This window comes from Neovison vison, chromosome 9 (assembly GCF_020171115.1).
Source record: "Neovison vison isolate M4711 chromosome 9, ASM_NN_V1, whole genome shotgun sequence".
NCBI lineage: Eukaryota > Metazoa > Chordata > Mammalia > Carnivora > Mustelidae > Neogale > Neogale vison.
In genome coordinates this window covers 86231483-86253245 of record NC_058099.1, presented here as the reverse complement: position 1 = coordinate 86253245, position 21763 = coordinate 86231483, and the positions used below count along the sequence as shown (strand labels likewise).

The following is a 21763-nucleotide window of genomic DNA, read 5'->3' as shown; positions in this document are numbered from 1 at the left end:
GCTGAAGACCCTTCTACAGCGTTTTGGGCCTGGAGCAAACCTACCATATGTTCCATTCATTTTTTATAGGGCAAAAGGATTAAAATGTGTCTCAAACGAGGTCTTGAAGGGGAAAGAATAATAATTAAAAAAACACGAGCGTTATGTGCGACTTGCCTCTAGCCTTGGCTTTCATCTGCCATAATAACATTTTAACATTTGCAGAGCCTGGTAGATTCTGTCACACGATTTTTCTCACACCTTATTTGATCTGAAGAACAACCTTAGGTTTGTAGGATGGAGACAAGAGGTGGGACTGAAGATGGAGCTAATAATAATAGTCAACACCCACCAGCTGCCAGGCATTTGACTGGATACTTTAGATGCACTAACTCTTGGCACCAAATACCATGAGGTCGATATTAAGAATTTCAATTTGGAGGGCGGCTTCGCTTCCTCGGGCTCAGAGAAGTTACATGGCAGCCCGTGGTCAAGCCTCAGAGCTGGAATGAAAACCTAGATTTTCCTCGTGGAAATCTTTCCACGTGGCTGCTTCACCGGTCAGCATGAGCGACCATGGTGGCCACTTCCGCCGTGCGCTGTGTCCTTGACTTGTCTTCGTCTCTGGCGGCGTGGAACTCCCCGAAAGCCGGAGAGCCCTGTCACCACAGGCCCACACTTACTGAGCCTTCAGCATGACTTGCATTTTGCTTTGGTGAGCACCTTATCGCAAGCCTGTTAGAAGGAAAAAAAAAGAGGACAGAAGAAAGTACATGGGGTTGGAAAGGAAATCAAGTTTACAGTTTATACTGAAATAAATCCAATTCTCTGTGAATGTCTACCTTTGTTTGATTTTTATTAAAAATCTGGCTCCGATACAGACTCCTTCAGTGGCCTCAAGGAACAAATGAGCACTTCATTTTCCTTTGTTGTCAAGTGGGGTGGTATGTCCTAAGCTCGGCCCCAAATTCATGGATGTGGAAGGACAGGTTTGAACATGAATGATGGGAGGCATTTTGTGTTTCTTGTGTTTGGGAGACATAATGGACTTTTAGGCTGTACACATCAGCCCTATTTCTAATGATCTCAAACTTTCTAAAAGAGCTTACACTTTACAAATAAGCCTAACTGTGATTTGAGACAAGGTTTCCAGCTGTAAGTAAACATTACTTCTCTATGCTGTTTGTTGTTTACTAAAAGCAATAATAGAGGTCCCTGGGTGGCAGAGGTCGTTAAGCATTTGACTCTTGATTTTGGCTCAAGTCATGATCTCAGGGTTGTGAGACTGAGCTCCCTAGTGGGCTCAACACTGAGGTAGAGCCTGCTTTAGATTCTCTCTCCCTCCCCCTGCCTCCCTTCTTTCTCTCTCTCCCCAATCAATCAATCAACGCAATAATAATATATTTGATTACCTAATATTGATGTCAAGGCTCTCATCCAATTAATCTATTTCTGTAGACTAGCTAGGCAATTGATCCTCAACTCTGTATATGGTAAGCACTCTACAGGTTATTGCTTTTTTTTTTTTAAGATTTTATTCATTCATTTTAGAGATAGATAGAGTGAGAGTAAACCCATGAGTGAGGGGAAGAACAGAGGAAGAGAGACAAGCAGACTCAACACTGAGCTCAGAACCTGAGCTCCGATGACCTGAGATCATGACCTGAGCTGAAACCAAGAGTCAGTCCTCAACCAACTCAGCCATTTAGGCGACCCAATATGATAGCTATTTTTTATCATAGAGTGTATTTTTCCTAAAGCTAGGTTACCTCCTAAGAACAATAAGATCAAGACAAATGACTGTTTAATCAGGGAGTCTAATAAGCATCTATGTACTGCCTACTCTGATTAGCACAATTGGACTAGACAGAAGTCACGGAGATCAGCATGGATTTAAACAAAATAGCTCCAAGTGCTGATGTCATCGATTCCTGATGCCTTCGTGCCTTCTACCACATTCCCCATTTGTAAAACAGGAAGGACAAAAAGTGAAAACTAGTGTGAGCAAGTCCCACCAGAATTCCTGCTGGGCATGTCTTTTTCCCAGAGAGGGAGAGCCGCAACCCACTCATGGAGGTAAGTTCAAGGGGTGTGTTGAACAAGGTGTTTTGAATTGTGTGGCTCACATTCCCAGGAACTCCTCACCCAGGTGACTATTGTGTCAACTTCTGTGATATAACACAGTGAACGTAAGAGCTTTCAAAGCTAGAAGGCTACTTTGATTGGTTTTGGATTTCAAACTGTGAAGCCCTTTCGTAGTATGGAAAGTGGGTGGCCAAGAACCATGGAGGTATGATTGCAGGCCGAGTGCAATGGTGCCAGCAAGCCACATCACAGAGTTCTAGGACTAGCCTTGTAGGACAGTAAGGTATGGTGGTCAAGAGCTCCCTGCTTGGTACCAAACCTGCTTCCAACAAGAGTGAGCCATGGAACTTTGGGTAGTTACTATACCTTTCAAAACCTCATTATTTCTGTGGTCACTAATGAGAGCCAACCCTTGTTGGAGAAGGCACTGCCATGGCTCATGAATGCCTGGAAAGCAGCTCTGGTGCCATGCTGATCAAACTCTCTAGAAATCCATCCTCTGGAACTTTCGGGAATCTCCCTCTTTAGGGTGCCATGCCATGGAAATGCATCTCCACAGGGAGCTGCCTCCCCAGAGGTCCTCAGCTACAGTTGCCAACCCACAAGAACCAGAGAAAATCCTTTTCTTCTGCTATGTCTCTCCAGCACCTTCTATGCACAAAGCCTAACATCATTCTACCTGGGAAGGGAAAAATATATAAAGGGCCCAAATTAACTTTTGCAGATGATGCAAAAAGGAAGAATCTGGAGTGATCAATCCAATAATTAGCACATGCGTGATTCTGTAATATCTTTCGGGGCTGAGAATACTGATCCTTTCAGGCTGGTAGTGTCCAACAAGTAACAGCCAGTGAGGCCCCTTCTGGGTCTGCGAGCTGCTGTTGGTCCTCTGTAGAGCAGTCATTCTGAAAGTGTGGTCCCTAGGTCAGCACCATTGGCATCACACGGGAACTTGTTGGAAATGCAAAGTCTAAGGGGTGCCTGGGTGGCTCAGTCAGTTAAGCAGTTAAGTGTCTGCCTATAGCTTGGGTCATGATCCTAGGACCCTAGGATCGAGAGCCTCACACTGGGCTTCTTGTTCACTGGGAAGCCTGCTTCTCCCTCTCCTTCTGGCACTCCCCCTGGCTTGTGGTCTCTCACTTTCCCTATCAAATAAATAAATATAATCTTAAAAAAAAAGAAAGAAAAAAAATGCAAATTCTATTACCTTATCCCGGGCTTACTGAGTCAGAAACTCAGTAATGTGTTGAACAGGGTGTTGGGAACCTGCTTCTCTGTTTTAACAAGCTGTCCGAGTGATTCTGGTACATGCTAAGGTTTGAAAACCACTGGTATAACAGTAAGTTCCGGGATCTTGTTGTGCAGGTTTGGAGGGAACAGTCAATACAGATTTCTTTGGCCAAGCTTTAGTCTCAGTTTTTAACCTTGAAGAACATGACCTAACTTCTCTGGGATCTGGAAGCTCGCAGGGAGCCCATTATTCTATCTCCACGTTTGCGTTGACAAAGTGTTTCTGGACTTGTGGGCATGCACATATCAGATATGCTCGCTTTGGCAAAAAAATCTGTTTCTGATGTTCTCTTAACATTTCTTTGATGTTCTCAAGGTCATACTCCTCTGATTAGAGCCCTGAGCCAACTACTGCCATTTCCATCTATTTCTGTGTGTTTGCAAAAAAGGAGCGTAATGCTTGTTCTACTTTTCCCATATCCTTGCTCTACCCTGACTCACCACCAGGGATGGACGGTTGGAGGAGCAGCTAGAGCCTCAAGCCGAGGGTCAGCCCAGCCAGAGAGCAGCACGGAGCACACATTAGCTTCCCCCCTCGTGAGCAGGCTTGCCTCCTTGACCAGGTTCCAACAGCCCAGAGCAGGAAGTTTCACGTTTCCCTGACTCAGCCCTTGTCTTCCCAGGCTCCTCAATTTGCAGTCTTCAAAGGAGAGAGAACAGATGATGTAGTCTGGCAGGCGACTTTTCTGCCCTTATTTGCTTTGAAATTAAAATGTGTGCGCGTGTGTGCGTGTGGGTGCGCGCGTGTTTGAGCGGTGTGGGGACGGTGGCCTGGCCCAGGTCCCTCCACTAACTAGCTGCGTGGGGCTGGGCAGGTCACCAGCTCCGGTTTTAACTTCCATCCTGAAATACAGAAGGTTGAACCAGCTGTTACTGCTCCAACATTTGATGATTCTGTGTACTGCCACAAGCATGGCCTTAAAAGGTTAACTTGGTTTGAATCTTACCCTGTGATAGTCTTTGTGATTCCCTCCTCTGTGTGATATGAAGTATGATGAAGCCTTCCTATAGCACAGTCACCTAAAAGGACTGAGGCTACTAGAAGGACTGAGTGGAGCTGTCAGCCAGGATTGCTCCTTTCAATATAAAGGAGCTTGTGCTTTTTGAAATAGATGTAATGTCTCATCAATTGTGTGGGTAAGAGGAGCTGCACTGTGAAAATACTCGGCCAGAAATCAGAAAGGAGGTAGTCTTCATTTTGAATTCCTGATTTATTTCCCACCGAGAGTAGTAAGCATAAAGATACTTATTGCCTCTCAAAATGATTTGACTATTTTTATTTTTAATATCCTTTAAGCTTTTTCATCTCCACTTCAAGGTAAAGAGTCTTTCTCTGACCTAGTTTTGCATGCTGAAATGGGGAGAAAAGTCAAGTGTAGTGATCCTCAGTCAGCAGGGACATCCTTCTTGGGAGTAGGGAGGGGTGCAGGGAGAGAGGGTATTTCAGAAAATTCTTGGAAATGATGTTTAAAGAGTTATGTCTAGACTTTTAGTCTTTTGGTTGTTGTTTAAGATTTTTAAAAAAATCTATTTATTTGTTAGAGAGAGAGAGAGAGAGCACAAGCAGGGGGAGCAGCAGGCAGAGGGAGAAGCAGGCTCCCTGCTGAGCAAGGAGCCCAATACAGGACTCGATCCCAGGACTCTGGGATCATGACCTGAGCAGAAGGCAGACATTCAATGAACTGAGCCACCCTGGAATCCCTAGACTTTCGTGTTTAAAAAAATAATAATAAAATTAAAAAAATTTTTAAAAATTCCTACTGTTTTGCGAATGGTAATTTGGAATTTGGAATTAGAGCAATCCAATCTTGATGAAATCATGGCCAGGGAGGGTAGGCAGAAAAAAGGTTGTGGTAGGCACTTTGGGTTGCTCATCTGTTCCCTCCTCCTTCCTTGCTAAAAGAGGCTTGATTTTGTTCCCGTGGCAACATCCCCAGACAATGAATCATAATCAGTTCAGATCTGTCATGACAGCCTCCGTCTCGCCTCCCTTGCAGTGAAAAGTGGCCATGTGAGCCAATCCTGGCTCCAGAGACATCTGAAGGAGTCTGCTGGGGACACTGTTGGGGGATGTTGGAAGACATGGGCCTATCTGTACCCCCATACCCCCACCCCATCTTTCTGCTTTGATAGCTGACAATATGTTGGAAACTTTCAATGCCTTCCTGTGGCCTCCTAGTGATAGGGCCACAAGCTAAGGATGGAAAATCTTGCCTTTTCTCTGAAATTTTGAGTTGCTGCAAAAGCAGAGGTGCCGGATAAAATACAGACACCCAATTAAATTTGAGTTTCAGAGAAACAACAGTCTTACATATGTAGTATTTGGGACTTACTTATACTGCAGTTATTTATAAATAACTCTAGTTTATCTGAAATTCAAATTTAACTCTGAGTCCTCTACTTGTGTTTTTGGGGGTTCCCCCCCCCAAACCTGACAACTCTATGTTGGACTTCCTGCCTTGAACTTTCTTCTTATGTAAAAAAAAAAAAATAAATCCTGATGAGTTTAAGCTACTACTACTCAAATAACATATTGGTTGCCTGTGAATTCATTCTTGGTGTAATAGGAATTTACTTTTGTATCCAATACTTCTTTGGGTGCTTCTCACGTACTAGACACTGTGCTGGCTCGCAGGGATGTGTGTGTGACTCAGTCACAGAGGCAAGACCTGCCTTTACGGAGCTTCTGTGTAGCTGGAAAGACTGTAGCTAAATGAGCGATTCTGGAAGTGGTAGTGTGATTCCAGGTGTGATGAGTGCTTTGAAGGACGAGTAGGAAGGCTTTGCCAGCATCTACAGAGGGAAGTTCTCCTTGAAGCAGGACATCAGGGCACTCTGAAGGAAGGGTGGAGGGGGGCAGGCTGATTGGAGGGGAGGGTTGTGGAAGTTTGCTCTGAGCCCCAGGAACAGCATGTGTGCCCACCACGAGGCAGGAAGGGTTCTGGAAAGTTTGAGGAGAGGAGGTCACGGTACTGAACAGCAATGGGTTGAGTGATGGGCAACGAGAATAGAGAGGCACAGAGAAGCTAGTTCAGGCAGTGACTCGGAGGCCATATTAAGGATTTTGAACTTGATCCTCACTCAATACTACACCCATACTAAGTACTGTTGATACCCCCATCTTACCAAGAGGAAATAGAGACTTTGAATTGTTTGCAGTAAAGACTTTCCATAATTTGATCAGAGTCACACAGCTGTTGGGGGAAGAAGTGCCATTTGGGTTCAGGGTTTGTTGTTGTTGTTTGCTTGTTTAGTGTGTATGACCAAAACACCCTCCTTAATTACCACTGAGTACAAGCTAGTTAGAAATACAGAAATAACGAGAGCTGATCAAGTGAATCTGTAAAGATCAATTAATGTTAATGTAACAATATATTTCTATTTGTAAAGATTGAGAGGATTGGGAGCAATCTCTTAAAAAATAAGAGGTTGATCAATACAGTAGATATTTAAATTCCAGCATTGAAGAAGGCCCCCCAAAATTATACAATTCAGATCTTCTGTCTGTTCCTTTCAGTGAAAGGTATTATATATTTAAGTAACCATAAGTGGTTTCTATGACTTTAGACCATTGGTTTGACAGAAATAAAATAAAACAACAACAACAACAATACTCCCTATTATAACAAAGTATCAAAACAAGTGACACAATGATCCAGTGGTTTTACACACATGTAAGAAACAGTAACAAAACACACACAAGAAGGACACTCCAGGTAAATTGTTGGTCTATTCAATGTGACTGCTACTCTCACTAAAGCCTTTATTTGTAGGAAATAGGCATTGATATTAGATGGTAAAGAATATTTAAAATGAATTTAAAAATAGAAAAATATCGGTGTGCATTGAATCTAAGGTAAATGCTTTGTGATACTTGATAGGTGTGTACACACACACACACACACAGCCACATTCAAGCACAAGAGATTACATAAATACTGGATTGTGATGAATCTTATTTTGTACTCTGGGTCCCATTCAGAAAAGTCTGACAATCATTGGTCCGGACGAACTGACTCATTGTGAGCTATGCTATCTCTTCGTATATCTTGGAGGGAGAACAACTCATGAAGGTAAATTCCTGTCTGGTGGCATGTGGATAACCATTGACTGCACCGCATGTCGGAGAAACCCCGTGTGATAACACAAACGAACGAACCAGCAGCTTTTATTGGACCAAAGCACTTACTGAATCTTGGTTAAGGTTCTCAGATACACTCCTTTGAGTTTCCTAATTCATCCCAGGAAGGATTCCGCATACTCCGACTTTACGTTGTTACTTGCAAGCCTTGGAAACAAACACAAGTAGAAAGAAATTAATAGAGAATTCTAATTCTCATTGTATTAAATCTTCACATTATCAACAGTGAATCTTAATCTACTGTTAAGATGACAGGGATTCTGGAGCCAGAAATACTGCTTTTCCATCAAGAACTAAATAAAGGCTAAAAGAACTCATTCTTTGAATCCTTAGACTAAATTTAAGCCTATCTTAAGGTATCAGATATCTAACATCGTTTGCAATTGGTATAATAATTGCTGGCTTCGAGGAATGAAATAGTTTAAAAATTAGAAGAATATCACAAAGGGTGGCTGGTTGTAGTAGAATTATTGTTTTAGAGCATTTTCCTTGATCTGGGGAAAGAGCATGGGTACATTTACTCTTTTTTTCTTAAACCAAGGAAGCCTACTTGAACATTTGGTGACTTTGGTTTGAAACTCAACGATAAACCTATTGAATTCTTATCATAGAGTTAGTGTTGGAGAAACATTTAATTTCTGAAGTATATATATATATAGATATGATTATACTCTTTGATCGTTACCTCTGAAAAATTTTTTTTAAGATTTTTATTTATTTATTTGACAGAGATCACAAGCAGGCAGAGAGGCAGGCAGAGAGAGAGGAGGAAGCAGGCTCCCTGCTGAGCAGAGAGCCCAATGTGGGGCTCGATCCCAGGACCCTGAGATCATGACCTGAGCCGAAGGCAGAGGCTTTAATCCACTGAGCCACCCAGGTGCCCCACTTCTGAAAATTTTTAATAAAATTTCAGGAGAAGAAAATAAGTGATATGTGTAAATATTTTTATAGCATGTTACTTGCCAATGTGAAATACTTGTAAAGGTACTAAACACTCAGCAGCTGTGAAATGGGTCATTAATCCTATGATAATTCTGGCTATTATATCAGATAATTATACTATTACTTTTACTTGGACATTATATTTTAAATACAAGGTAGAAAAATGCTGAAAGAAAAATAAACACCTTTTATTAAATTTTATTTTGCAATTTCTTATTCCTTTGATTTGAAATGAGACATGTGACCTCTTTCTTCTGCACTGAGATGTCAATGCCAAGTCTTTTAACTCATTCTTAATGAGCAAAACAGAACTCGGCCTTGACTCCTTTAATTGGAAGAGCTGTTTAGTTTTACTCAGTTTCATTATATAATAAGCTCTATTAAGCTCCTTTAAGTATTAAATACTAGTGTAAAAACATTGCAAAAAAGAAATGCGTACGGCGATTAACCATGTAATCACGTAAGAGGCTGATGTGAACAGCAAAAATGCTGATTGTGTACTCGCTAAGATGCTAACATTGCTGATTCGGGGGAATTCAAGTGATTATTTTCTTTTTAATATTAAAAGTTTTTCATAATGAATATGCTTTTATAATGAGATGGTAATAGACACTTTTCCCCTCCTTTTCCTCTCTACATGTGGAGCCAATCTCCCATCCAGACTTGCCAGGTTCTATCTCGCATATGTGGCAGAGTCAGGCTCCCTTGAAAACGTAACCGAGCGTGCCAGAAAGGAAGCCATCACCATGAAAATAAACATTCTCCAAAGGGGTCTGAAATTTCTGGTAGCTAGACAGCCTTGTCCTTGTGAGGAGAGGCAATGATTAAATCTTGCCCCAAACACTGAATGTAAATAAGGATTAAATTAAACATATGACTTTATGTTCTTACTCTCTTGGGTCATTTGTTTCATTAATCATTAAATTTGATCTCTGTTTCCCTCCCATTATTGTGACTTGATCACAGTTACGATTTTATGGGCTTAGAATGGGAAGTTGGTGCAGCAGGTTTCGGAGAGGTTCTGAGGAGCCTACAGAGTGGTCCGTGGAAACCTAGGAAAGGCCTCCCTGCTCGCTCAGCCCCCAAGTGTGGGTTAAACCAGGCCATGGTTTAACCCTCCAGGCAGCTCTGCCAAGGCACTGCGGTTGTGAGAACCGGGAAAGGTGGTGGGTTACTATAAATAACACTGTAACTGATTTATGCAACTGGAAAAAAAAAAGCGGATAGAGATCTTAAGAGGTAAGAAAAGCAGATCTGCTTTGGATTTTATGTCTCTTCTAATATTTATTATGATTTTTTTTTTCCTACTTAACTTTATCTGATCTCTAGAACCCAAGCAAGAGAGCCTGAAAAGGCCCAGGTGAACACTTCTCAGCGGCCTCTAGGACGTGAGCAAGGAGAGAGGCCTGCCGCCCGCACGCGGACCTGTACTCCCTCGTGGGGTTTCGGTGTCTGTCAAAACAGACCTGTTCTCGGGTCTTGGAACAGACGGGAAAGGCCGGCATTTGATCTGCAACGAGCTGCGGTCTGAGCCACCTGGTGAAGGCTCCTTTCATCTCTATCAGTAGATGGGCCGCAAGGCCAACTCCAGAGTCTGACCTAGCCACTTCACATTGGCGCCCTAAGCTTCCTTGGGTTTCACCAAAGAAACAGACGACAGGGGTGGGATGGGGGGAACAGGCATATCAACCAAGGACTCTTAAGCTCCACTTACAAGAAGCTTTCAAATGGTCCTGAAATTTCTCCAAATGGGAATGGCTACATGAAGCGTTGATGCAGGAATCAGGAGTGTGTAGGGTCAGTGCACGGGCTGGGCTCCGCCTCCTTGTAACATAGGAATTTACCGAGAACAAGGGAAATCTAATTCTTTTTTTTTTCTTAGATTTTATTTATTTATTTGACACAGAGAGAGATCACAAGTAGGCAGAGAGGCAGGCAGAGAAGAGAGGGGGAAGCAGGCTCCCTGCTGAGCAGAGAGCCCTGTGCAGGATCGATCACCCAGGTCCGAGATCACGACCTGAGCCGAAGGCAAAGGCTTCTGAGCCACCCAGGTGCCCCAGGAAATCTAATTCTTTTTTTTTTTTTTTTTTAAAGATTTTATTTTATTTGAGAGAGAGAGACAGTGAGAGAGAGAATGAGCGAGGAGAAGGTCAGAGAGCGAAGCAGACTCCCCGTGGAGCTGGGAGCCTGATGTGGGACTCGATTCCGGGACTCCAGGATCACGCCCTGAGCCGGAGGCAGTCGTTCAACCAACTGCGCCACCCAGGCGTCCCAGGAAATCTAATTCTTATTAAGAGAAGATTACATCTGGTCTAGGGGAGTTGCTTCTCGGGACTCACTCTGTCTCCTCTTCAATGAGCGAATGACTACATTTTGCACATGTCAACTGTGAAAACCCTTTTAGTTGCAATAGTTCAAATACAACAGCAGCTGGGGGGCGGGGTGGGCGTCTGGTGGCTCAGTCCTTAAAGTGTTTGTCTGCCTTTGGCTCAGGTCATGGTCCCAGGAGTGTGGGATTGAGCCTCATCTTGGGCTCCCTGCTGGGTAGTAAGCCTGCTTCTCCCCACCCCACTCCCCCTGCTTGTATTCCCTCTCTCACTGTCAAATAAATAAACTCTTAAAACAAAACAAAACAAAACAAAAACACAACAAAACAGCAGCTGGGTCTATAGTTTTGCTCTCCCAGCATGCTTTTCCAACCTCCTTCTGGTTTCTATCTCCTGCTGTTTTCTTTCTGGGGAATTTCTTCTGCTAAACAGGAGGCCTTAGGAGAGGCGTTCAAGGACAAGATGAGTCCGCGAACCAGTCCTAGCCAATCAGAGTATCCCATCTCCCTGGCCAAAGTGATTGGGTTAGCACAAGCCCTGCGACCCAAGCAGGACCAATCAAAATCTCCCGTTGGGTTAAAAGGCAAAACAGCTTTTCACAAAAGTGTTTAAAATAAAGAATCTTAAACAAATGCTAAAGTAGTGAAAATTATAAGCAAGCTCCTTGGAGCCCAACACTTAGCCCTGACATCTATCAACTCCTGGGAAAGCTAGAGAAAGGATGAACTTTCTCTACTGGGCACGCTGCATCTGGGAGGCTGGTGCTGTCAACAGCCATGGCATCTGTCGGAGGAGTCTGCCTCCAGAAGAAACCCAAAGAGCAGCGTGGGATTGTGGCAGAGCCTGGAAGGCTACATTGAGCTGCTCAGTGCGGCTGAGCCCAAATCCTCAGCTACCCTGTACTTTCTTCCCACTCAAGCCAGATGGAGGAGGGGTTCTGGTACTTGAAAAATGGGTCATCTAAGATGAAAACCTTAAAGAAACACTCCATAAATATATATTTTTTTAACATCCTGTGTTTATTTTTGAGGTATCTGGGAAAAATAAGTTCATGGGAAATCTTCAAGAGAACTAAAGCAGAAGGGGAGCTCTAGACATATGAAAAGGGGATCATTAGCCTTTTAATTTCACTCTGCCCAAAGGATAATGTCAGTCCCACTGAAATGACAGCCATCTACTAGAAAATTTAAACTATGTAACATAAACATCGTTAAGGGCTGTAACATTGGGTGGGCATTTTCACCCTTAAAAAAAAAAAAAAACCAGCAACAAAAACAAAACCTCATAAACAAAATAATCAAGGCCTCAAACCCATTCAGAGTCTCTGATTTGAAATTGTCTTCAAAGCAAAGAGGGAAAGGATACACCCGCTCCTCCAGGAGCATTCTGGGAAGCCGCTCTTGGGTGTGCAATGAACGCTTCTTCCTGGCTGTTCTTCACCATCCACGACACTTACACTTATGCTTTGCTAGTTCTTGTTTTAGCTCTTCATACACTTGTGAAAAGAGGTCCTCTTCTGATTTGGTTCCATCTAGGTAAACTGAGAAAGAGAAAGGAGAGTGGTTCAAATGCCAGGGGGCCTCTTTGCTGTGGATTCTTACTCTGCCATCTGCCATCCCTTAAGAATACTAACAGGTTCAGGTTCAGGTTCAGGGGTGCCTGGGTGGTTCAGTTGGTTAACCGTCTGACTCTAGATTTCATTCAGCTGAGGTCATGACTGCAAGGTACTGAGACTGAGCCCCTTGTCCGGTTCTGTGCTGGGCATGGAGCCTGCTTCAGATTCTCTCTCTTCCTCTTGCTCTGTCACTTACCCCCTCAAAAAAAGAGAATATTAACAGGTTTAAATAAAGAACACAGGACCTTAGACACTTAAAAAGAAATTAATAGCCATTAAAGACAGAAATAGATTAGAGTCAGGAATAATAGGTAAAGAAAAATTGGTTTAATAGGGGGAAATCCATATTAACAGTTAGTGTGGAAATTATTTTTTGAAAAAGAAAGAGTTAAATGGCATTGGGTATGTGGTCCTTTAGCAGCCCTGAGGAATCATTCCAGGGGCTGGTTCTCCAACTGCCTTATATATATCAGGATCCTTGTGAAGCTTTTTTTTTTGGGGGGGGGGTGCAAAAGGTGATTTTATTAAAGCACAGGGATAGGACCTGTGGGCAGAAAGAACCATGCAGGGGTCTGGGCTCTGCCATGTTCTCCAGGCCCAGGAGATATGCATTTTTACCCAAACTGGCACAGGTAATTTTGGAGAAAAAGTAGAAGTTATATAGGTTAAAGGAAGAAAAGAACACTTTTTTAAAAAAAAATTATTTATTTGACAGACAGAGATCACAAGCAGGCAGAGAGGCAGGCAGAGGGAGAGGAGGAAGCAGGCTCCCTGCTGAGCAGAGAGCCTGATGCGGGGCTCCATCCCAGTATCCTGGGATCATGACCTGAGCTGAAGGCAGAGGCTTTTACCTACTGAGCCACCCAGGTGCCCTGAAAGGAACACTTTAATCAGAAAACTGGTGGTAAAAGATCAGTTTGCTTGTTCAGCAAGGGATGCACAGTTTGGAGGGGCTGGAATGTGGGAACCAGGGACACTAGAGAGATGAGATTTTAGAGCAAGGCTGTCTAGGTCTTAGTCTTTAGGGGCCTTGAAGCCTGTTTGGATTTTATCCCCAAAAGTTGAAGACTCTTTGTAGGTATTTAAGCAAAGTGGGGGTGTGGTTAGATCTGCATTTTTTTTTTAAGATTTTATTTATTTATTTGACAGAGAGAGAGAGATCGCAAGTAGGCAGAGAGGCAGGCAGAGAGAGAGAGGAGGAAGCAGGCTCCCCGCGGAGCAGAGAGCCCGACGCGGGACTCGATCCCAGGACCCTGAGATCATGACCTGAGCTGAAGGCAGAGGCTTTAACCCACTGAGCCACCCAGCACCCAGCATTTTTTTTTTAAGGTTTCATTTTAAGCAATCTCCCCACCAAACATGAGTCTTGAACTCCTAACCCTGAGATCAAGACTTGCATGCTGCACTGACTGACCAGCCTGGCACCCCCAGATCGGTAACTTAGATGGGGAAGGAGAGAGAGGCACCCTCCAAATCTCTTCTCTCATTCTGTTCTATTAAGCACCTGCATCCACGCTCACATAGCTAGGGGAATCTCACTAACACAATAATTCGTTATTTACCATGTCCTTGTTTAAAACCTCTCTGTGGAGGGCTTCCCATTTCTCCTACAATAAGGACCGAAGTCCTTAACTGGCTTATGGCCTTGCAGAGTTTAGATCTTCCTTATGTCTCCAGCATCACTCCTTCCTCTTGGTTCTCTACCAAAAATACACCAACCTTCTTTCAGACGCTATTCATTCCTTACCTATCCCTGGCCTTTTTGTGCACTGTTTGGGGTGATTTGCTGTCCACCCAACCTACCTCCCTTTGTCCAGTGGTTTAAGTGACTTCCTCAAGGAAGCCTTCCCTGATGGCTGGGACTCGCGTAGTCCCCCTGGAACTTGGTGTCACAGCACTCAGCATAGCTAGAAAGGACATGCTTGTGCAGCTAGTGTCCCCAATGCCTGTTTCCCTGAGAGAATGTTGGCTCATAAGAGTAGTGGCTGGGTTTGTCTTATTTTCCTCAATATCACCGGGCAGTGCCTTGTACACAGAAGGCATTCAGTTAATATCTGTTTCGCGAAGGACCCTCTAGAAGCTGACAGGCTTTGACAAGAGCCTTAGAGAGAGAAACAGAAACCAGGACAGTCCATTGTGGAAGGTCCTGGAGTATTCTGGTTTAAAGTGTTCCTTTATAATGTAATCCATGAGAAAAATGCCTCCTAAAAATCCTTTCTCCTGCGGACTTTGAGCAATGACAAGCGAAGGCCTTCTGCGGAGAAAGAAAAGATACTTACTAATCTCCCACGTGATGTTCTCTATTTCTTGTCTGTGCTTCAGATACATGGGCCACACGTGGCCATCAAAGTACCCTGGGACATCTGGGGGCTCATAGACCCTTGTACTATCAAAACACAGAGGAAACTTTATGTGGACAGAAACAGACAATTGATAAAAGTAAAATAATAATGGTCAGAATAATGGGAAAAATCACTGAGACTTAACTCTAAACAGAATCAAGGGTAGATTCAACACTAGTTACAAAGACAACAAAATGGATTTAAAGTTCTGACCCAAACAAATTACTTTTGTAATTCACTATCATTCATAATTATCTCCCCTGCCTTCAGTAGAGAATTAAGAGACAAATGTCAGTGTAAATAATGACAGAGAACTTGCTATGTTAGGTTAAGCTTTCAATTAATTGGTGTTCTTTGTGTCTGTAGCAGAGTTACGGCTCATGAATGGAAAATCATAATCAACATATTTTTTTACTTAAAAATTTTTCATTGTTAATTGAAGTATGGTTGACACACAATGTCACTTTAGTTTTGATCGTACAGCATAGAGATTCAACTTCTCTGTACGTTAGGCTGTGCTCACCGTGAGCGTAGCCACTACCCACTGCGTTGTTACAAATACTACTGTCCCGACACCCTACGCTGTGATTTGCACCCCTGTGTGAACTGTCTTTTGAATTAGGATCCAAAGCTGATTTCAACACTCACCTCCTCCTCCTCTTACACTCTTCATAAGGAATTGTCAGAAAGTAGCTTCTGTTCCACAGAGCATCAAGGGGCCTAAAATCACAGCATCTTTAGTTCACAAGGTTTCCCCCCCATTCATTCTGAGTCAGTATTAGGTTGAGGGTGCTTACTTATAATTGTAGAGAAGGAAGCCTTCAATGATTAATATGGGAATTTCCTCAGTGCTTCCGGAGTCTGTTGATACCGGTGAGTGTCTTGGGCTTTCCATCCAGCGGGAAATGGCGGACATCATTTTTTCCATGTTAAGCGCTTCAAGCACTTCAAACAAACATACAAGAAGATGAAGTCAGAATAACAAAAGGTTTATGATGTGGCTTTTTATGATGAGTGTATCCAGGGCTCTATAAATATATAGAATGATGTTATTTTATTTACCCTTCAAAATATGGAATAAATATTTTAGACAAATTGGTATGTTTGCAACATTTCTAATATGGAACATTTCAAATCTATACATAAAAGTAGAGAGCAGGGTACAATGAATTCCCATGTCCACACTACCAGCTTCGACAATCATAAACTCATGGCCAATATTGCTTTACTTATGATGTCTGTTCCCTCCTGACTATACAAAAGTTCAATATTTTTGGATGATAAAGTATCTATAAATTAGTTAGAAAGATAAATGACACACTGGGGAAAATATCCACAATGTATTTCACAAAGAGCTAAAAAAATTTCTCTTAAAAAAAAAAAAGATTTACTTATTTGAGAGAGAGAACCAGAGAGCACAAGCAAGAAGGGTAGAGGGGAGGGAGAAAGAATCTGACGCCAACTAAGCACTGAGCGTGGAGCCCGACGTGGGGCTCCATCCCAAGACTGCGAGATTGTGACCTGAGCCAAAACCACGAGTCAGGCGCTTAACCAACTGAAGCCACTCAGGCACCCCAAGAGCTAATATCTTTAATATACGTATGGCTCTTATAAGTAAATAAGAGAAAAATCATTAAAATTTTATAAAAGACACAAATATGTCCTTTTTAAACTCTAAAATGTACATACTTTTTGAGCTTACAATTATAGTTCTAGAAAATTATTCCAAAATACCAATTCTCAATGTGTAGGACCTAGACCAGCAGCGTTACTATCACCTGGGAATTGACCAGAATTACAATTTCTGGGCGCCTGGATGGCTTAGTCGTTAAGTGTCTGCCCTTCGGCTCAGGGCCTGATTCCAGGGTCCTGCAATCAAGCCCACACTGAGCTCCTTGCTCAGTGGGAAGCCTGCTTCTCCCTCTCCCAATCCCCATTTGTGTTCCCATTCTTGCTATTCTCGGTCAAATAAATAAATAGAATCTTAAAAAAAAATTATAATTTCTAAGTCTTACTCCAGAACTACTGTATTGAGCCATCTGGACTTAGAGTCTTTTTAGTGGAAAGTTTATAAATTATGGATTAACTTACTCAGTAGACATAGGACTATTAGGATTTTCTCTTTGATCTGGTGTTAGTTTTGGTAAGTTGTGTTCTTCTAGGAAATTGTCAATTTCATTAAAGTTTTCCAATTTAGTTGCCCTGATTGTTCATAATATACCCTTTCAATGTCTGTTGGATCTGTAGTGGTATTACCTTTTTTGTTCTTGGTATCTGCAACTTGTGCCTTCCCTTTTTTTTTCTTGGTCAGTCTTGTTTAATCTGTTTGGGGATCAGTCAGATTCTTGAATTTGTAAGTTTATATCTTATGCCAAGTTTGCAATGTTTTACACACATTTACTTTTTTTTATTTTTATTTTTTAAGATTTTATTTGTCAGAGAGACAGAGAGATAGAGAGAGCACAAGCAGGGGGAGCAGCAGGTAGAGGGAGAAGCAGGCTTGCAACTGAGCAAGGGGGCTGATGCGGGACTCCATCCCTGAGCCCTGGGACCATGACCCAAGCTGAAGGCAGATGCTTAATGGACTGAGCCACCCAGGTGTCCCCATTTCCTTTCTGAGGGTCCAATGATATAAATGTAACAGCTTCTGTTATTGCCCCATATTTCTCTTAACTTTTTTTCAGTCTTTCTCTCTGTTGTTCAGATAGAGTAATTTCTACTGTTCTGTCCTCAAATTTCACAGATTCTTCCCTTTATCACATTTATCCTGCCGTTAAGTCCTTCTGGTGAGTTTTAAAATTTCAGTAACTGTATGTTGTCAATTAAAAAATTTCTATTTGGTTATTTTTACATCTTCTATTTCTTTACTGAGGTTTTCTAACTTTTTACTAGATTCAACAATGTTCACCATCACTCACGGAAGCCTTTTTATGAATGCTGCTTTTATAATCCTTGTCAGATAATTCCAACATCTCTGTTGTCACGGAGTTGGTGTCTGTTGATTGTCCTTCCTCACTCAAGTTGAGAGTTGCCTGGTTCTTGGTATGACAAGTGTCTTTCAGTCTCGTCCTAGATAGTTGAGGTATCATGTTGTGAGGCTCTGGATCTCATTTAATCTTCTTTTTTATAGGCAGTTACCCTGCTTAGCTGTAGTACGCAGGTCCGCGAGGGCGTGGACGGTCACCCCCCTGCTGAGCCTCACCAACATGGAGGGGGAGGTTGCCACGGGGGGAGGAAGAGACCCGTGGAATGCTGGTGTGGCTTCACTTGGTGGGGACTGCCAGCAGCTGATGCTGTCTGGGTGAGGAGAGTGGAGAGCCAACTAGCAGCACCTCACGCTGCCTCACTCGGTCGCTGCTGCTGGACAGGTGTGGAAATTCAGTTCGCCATCTGGCTCTACTGATAGGATCACTGTGGGGTTCCCTGGCTGGCTGGTGCCACGTGGGTCTAGAAGTCTTGCTCCCCACGCGGCCCTGTTGACGCCATGAAAGGAGGGTGGTTTTCCTTTTTATGTTTGGCTACAGTTAAGTTGGGATATTATCAAGGTGATTTTCTGTTTGGTGTGCCCCTCTCTTCCCGATCTTCTGACTCCAGGGAACAGTCTTCTTGGGGACTTTTTTGTCTGTACATTGATGACACCATGTTCCGCACCCCTTCAGGACCCCTTCCTGGATATATGACCTAGAGCATCACAGCCACATCATTCCTCAAGTCCCAAAGGTCTAGCCAGTCTGTTTTCTTTTCATCTTTGTGTCTCCCTTTGTTTGCTGTGCTCCATCCAAGATTTTCAGTTATAAGAGGGAGCAAGAGTAAGGGACGGGGCTAATCCATCTTAGCTGGAACCAGAAACATCATTAGTTCTAATATATTTTCATTATTGTTTAATTAAAAGTATCTTCTAATTTTCACCGTGATTCATTCCCTAACCCACAGGATATACAGAAGTGCTTTGCTTCAGAAGAAACATGTTGGCATCTGGAATTTACTTCAAAAAATATAGAAGGAGAGAGTGGGTAAGGGCATAGATGAAATATATATAGGTCAAGAGGGCATCATTTTAAAAGATGGATGAGAAATTCACGAGAGCTCATTACACTTTTCTGCCTACTTTTGTGTATGTTTAAATTTTTCCAGGAAAAAAAGGGTACTGATTAATTTCCAAACAGGAATTTTCTACTTACTCTTTTGTTACTAATTTCTAATTTAATTCTCTGTAGTTAGAGGGTATCTCTATTTTACTTCAATCACCTGAAATGTACTAGGACTTGCTCCATGCCCTTGCGTATGCCTGCCATTTTAGTTAATGTTCCTGTTTCAAGAAAACAAAAATGTCTATTCTGCTGTAACTGGCCACATGTTCTATATATGTTAAATCCGTTAACTTTGTTAATTGTGTTGTTCAAATCTGCTATACCCTTACAACTCTTGTCCGCTTTTTCCATTAGTTATTGAAGAACTTGTACTAGAAATCTCCCACAATAATTAAAGATTTGTGTATTTCCCCATTTAGTTTTGTCAGTTTTTGCTTAATGTATTGTGAGGTTGTTATTAGGTGCACACGAATTTTAGATCATTTATCTTCCTGCTGCATTAACCCATTTATCTCCGTTTATCTCTAATAAAAGTATCTCTAGTGACACTCTTTGTGTTTACTTTGTCTCATATCAGTAGTTACACCAGATTCTTTCAGTAGGTGTTCATATGGCAGATCTTTTTCTAGCCTTGTCTACCTTTCTTTGTCCTAATATTTAAATATATCTCGTGTAAGGTACTTATACTTGGGCTTTTCTTTCTTTCCTTCTTCTTCTTCTTCTTTTTTTTTTTTTTTAAATAAATTTGACAATCTTTGGAGTACTAAGTTCATTTAACTTAATACAGCTACTGATATATTTGGCTTAAATTTATCATTTAAATCTCATTTTCTACTTTTCTATCATCTTTTGACTTCTTTAAGTTCTCTATTTTTTATTTCTGACTTTGTCTTTATCAACTACATTTTAATGATTCCATCTATTTATAAACTTGATAGCTATATATCTTTAAACTATTCTTATGGTGATTATCATACAGTTTCAGCATTACCTTGATTTACTTTAAATTTGTACACTTACCTAAAAATTTCAGATTTTTTTCCCAGGATAGATTCCTGGAAGTGGGACACTTGACACATGGCATGAGTATTTTAAGGTCTTTGGGATATATGCTCAGTCTTCTTCTAGAAGGGTTATGTCAATTAATATTTCCATCTAAGAAAGTTTTTGTTTTACTGAGTCATCATTAGATAATTAGACAGCTGTGCCATCATTAGATAATCATTGCTTTAAAAATCTGTTTATTAGGTAAGTGAGGAAAAAAGTATTTTACAACTCTTTGACTACTTCTGAGGTTGACTTTTTATTGTAATATTTATTAATCAAATAAACTTTTGCTTTTATGAATAGCTTATTTATATCCTTGGACATTTTTCAATGGGAATATTAGTGTTTTTCTTATCAGCTTATAAGAACTCATTTGAACTACGAATAATTCTTTGTCAATTGTTGAAAACAGTTTTTCCTTGTTTAACACTTACTGTTTAAGAATTGTCCTTACTAGCCGTTAGACATGGGACGAAAAGAAAAGCATATTCTGGCTGGATCTCAAGACACAAGAACAGGCAGTGCGTCAAGGATTTTGCTTCTCTTAAAACTATCAAGTGTCTGTAAGAACTGATTACACAACATTTTTCCTTAAAGGTCGTTGAAGTTAAAAATAACGTAGTTTATGGCTTTTTAAGAGAGATGTTTCTGATGCCAGTTTGCATAAGCACTCAGTGATCACCTTGTTCGTCATAAAAGTTGATAAGACTGTTAAATGTAGTTTATTTAGCATGATATTCCCTGTAGCAAAATAAATATCTTCTCATGGACCTTATACTCTTCTGGCTTCAGTGTTAGATTGGGCAAGGGAGAGAGGTGAATCCATCTCAAAAACATCCACTAACCTTTATGAGCAGCGGAAAGAAGAAACCAGCTGTCCAGTGCCCCTGGGTCACTGGGAAGGGAAGCCCAGAGGAGGAGCTTAGAGTTTGCTTCAGGGGAGATTACAGGGACAGGGTGAGGGAAGTCTCCTTAGTTCTGTATGCCCCAGGCAGGGATGAGTGAGTGGAGTACCAGCAAACTTACCTTGCTCTACCTTTAGAAGAAAAACCTATTGTTTCAGTGTTTTCAGTCTTACACATAAAACCGGGGAAAAGGTTTCCTCTATTTAAATAGCTGGACATAAATCAGAAACCTTTACAAAGGCATGCGTAAAGTACAGGAATATATTTAAGCACATTTTTGAGACTGTCTTCATAGACAGAAAAGGTATTCAGGTTTGGAAAAGAAAATGAACAATGGCGAATGAGTTCCAAACTCATCTACTTACCGTCATACTGCAGAAATCCGTTTGTATCTGTCTCTATCTCTGACTGTGGCTGGAAAAAAGAACAAAGCACCCATCAAAACTGTGCACTGCAGAAATAACACAATTACAGAATGAAGATGGCAAGAAACTTTTTTACTAAATGCTCTGGAGGAGGAGGAGACAAAATCAGAGCTGCGCCAATAAGTAATGCCATCTAGTGGATAAAGGACGTTACTGCATGGAACCTATCTTCACTACAAAAACTTCTTACTCAGCAAAGGCTTTTTGGATGTAATTTCTTTTTTCTTTTTTAAATAATGTAATTTCATTAACTTTGCTACTAGAACTTTGTTGTATTAAGTGAATTATCGAAGAAGTTTTTATAGATACCTTAAAGAAATCATCCTGAGAGATGACACTGCAGTTTGGGAGGTGTTTCTGCAACTTCTTAGCCAGTGTTGTCTTCCCGCCATTTGTTACCCTGAACAGAAAAAGGAAAAGAAAAAAAAAATTGAGCATACTAAGAAGGAAGATACATTTAATATAAAACGTTTATTTTATTTTTTTAAAAAGATTTTTATGTATTTGTCAGAGCGAGCGAGCGAGAGAGCACACACACACACACACACATACATGCACATGCACGCACAAGCAG

The 21763-nt window shown here is 41.6% G+C and overlaps 1 protein-coding gene and 1 non-coding gene across 5 annotated transcripts in view; both read right to left on the bottom strand.

Moving 5' to 3' along the window:
* Window positions 1-575: 575 nt before the first annotated feature.
* NMRK1 (nicotinamide riboside kinase 1) overlaps window positions 576-21763 on the bottom strand; it is a 29400-nt gene continuing 8212 nt past the window's right edge. The window contains exons 2-9 of one of the 4 annotated variants that reach the window (XR_006386433.1): window positions 21499-21589; window positions 21130-21178; window positions 15519-15666; window positions 15370-15441; window positions 14659-14765; window positions 12221-12304; window positions 7544-7642; window positions 576-714 (exon numbers count right to left, since the gene is read on the bottom strand). Coding sequence is in view for 3 of the 4 variants with exons in the window: in XM_044265874.1 (XP_044121809.1) it covers window positions 7623-7642; window positions 12221-12304; window positions 14659-14765; window positions 15370-15441; window positions 15519-15666; window positions 21130-21178; window positions 21499-21589 (571 nt within the window). In the remaining variant the exon portion in view is untranslated. Of the gene's footprint in view, window positions 715-7506; window positions 7643-11749; window positions 12305-14658; window positions 14786-15369; window positions 15442-15518; window positions 15667-21129; window positions 21179-21498; window positions 21590-21763 lie in introns of those variants that run through there. The other 3 variants (XM_044265874.1, XM_044265875.1, XM_044265876.1) reach the window with 3 other exon arrangements.
* On the bottom strand, window positions 9073-9186 carry LOC122917922. Its single transcript, XR_006386535.1, has one exon. It is a non-coding gene; the product is annotated as a small nucleolar RNA SNORA12 (small nucleolar RNA).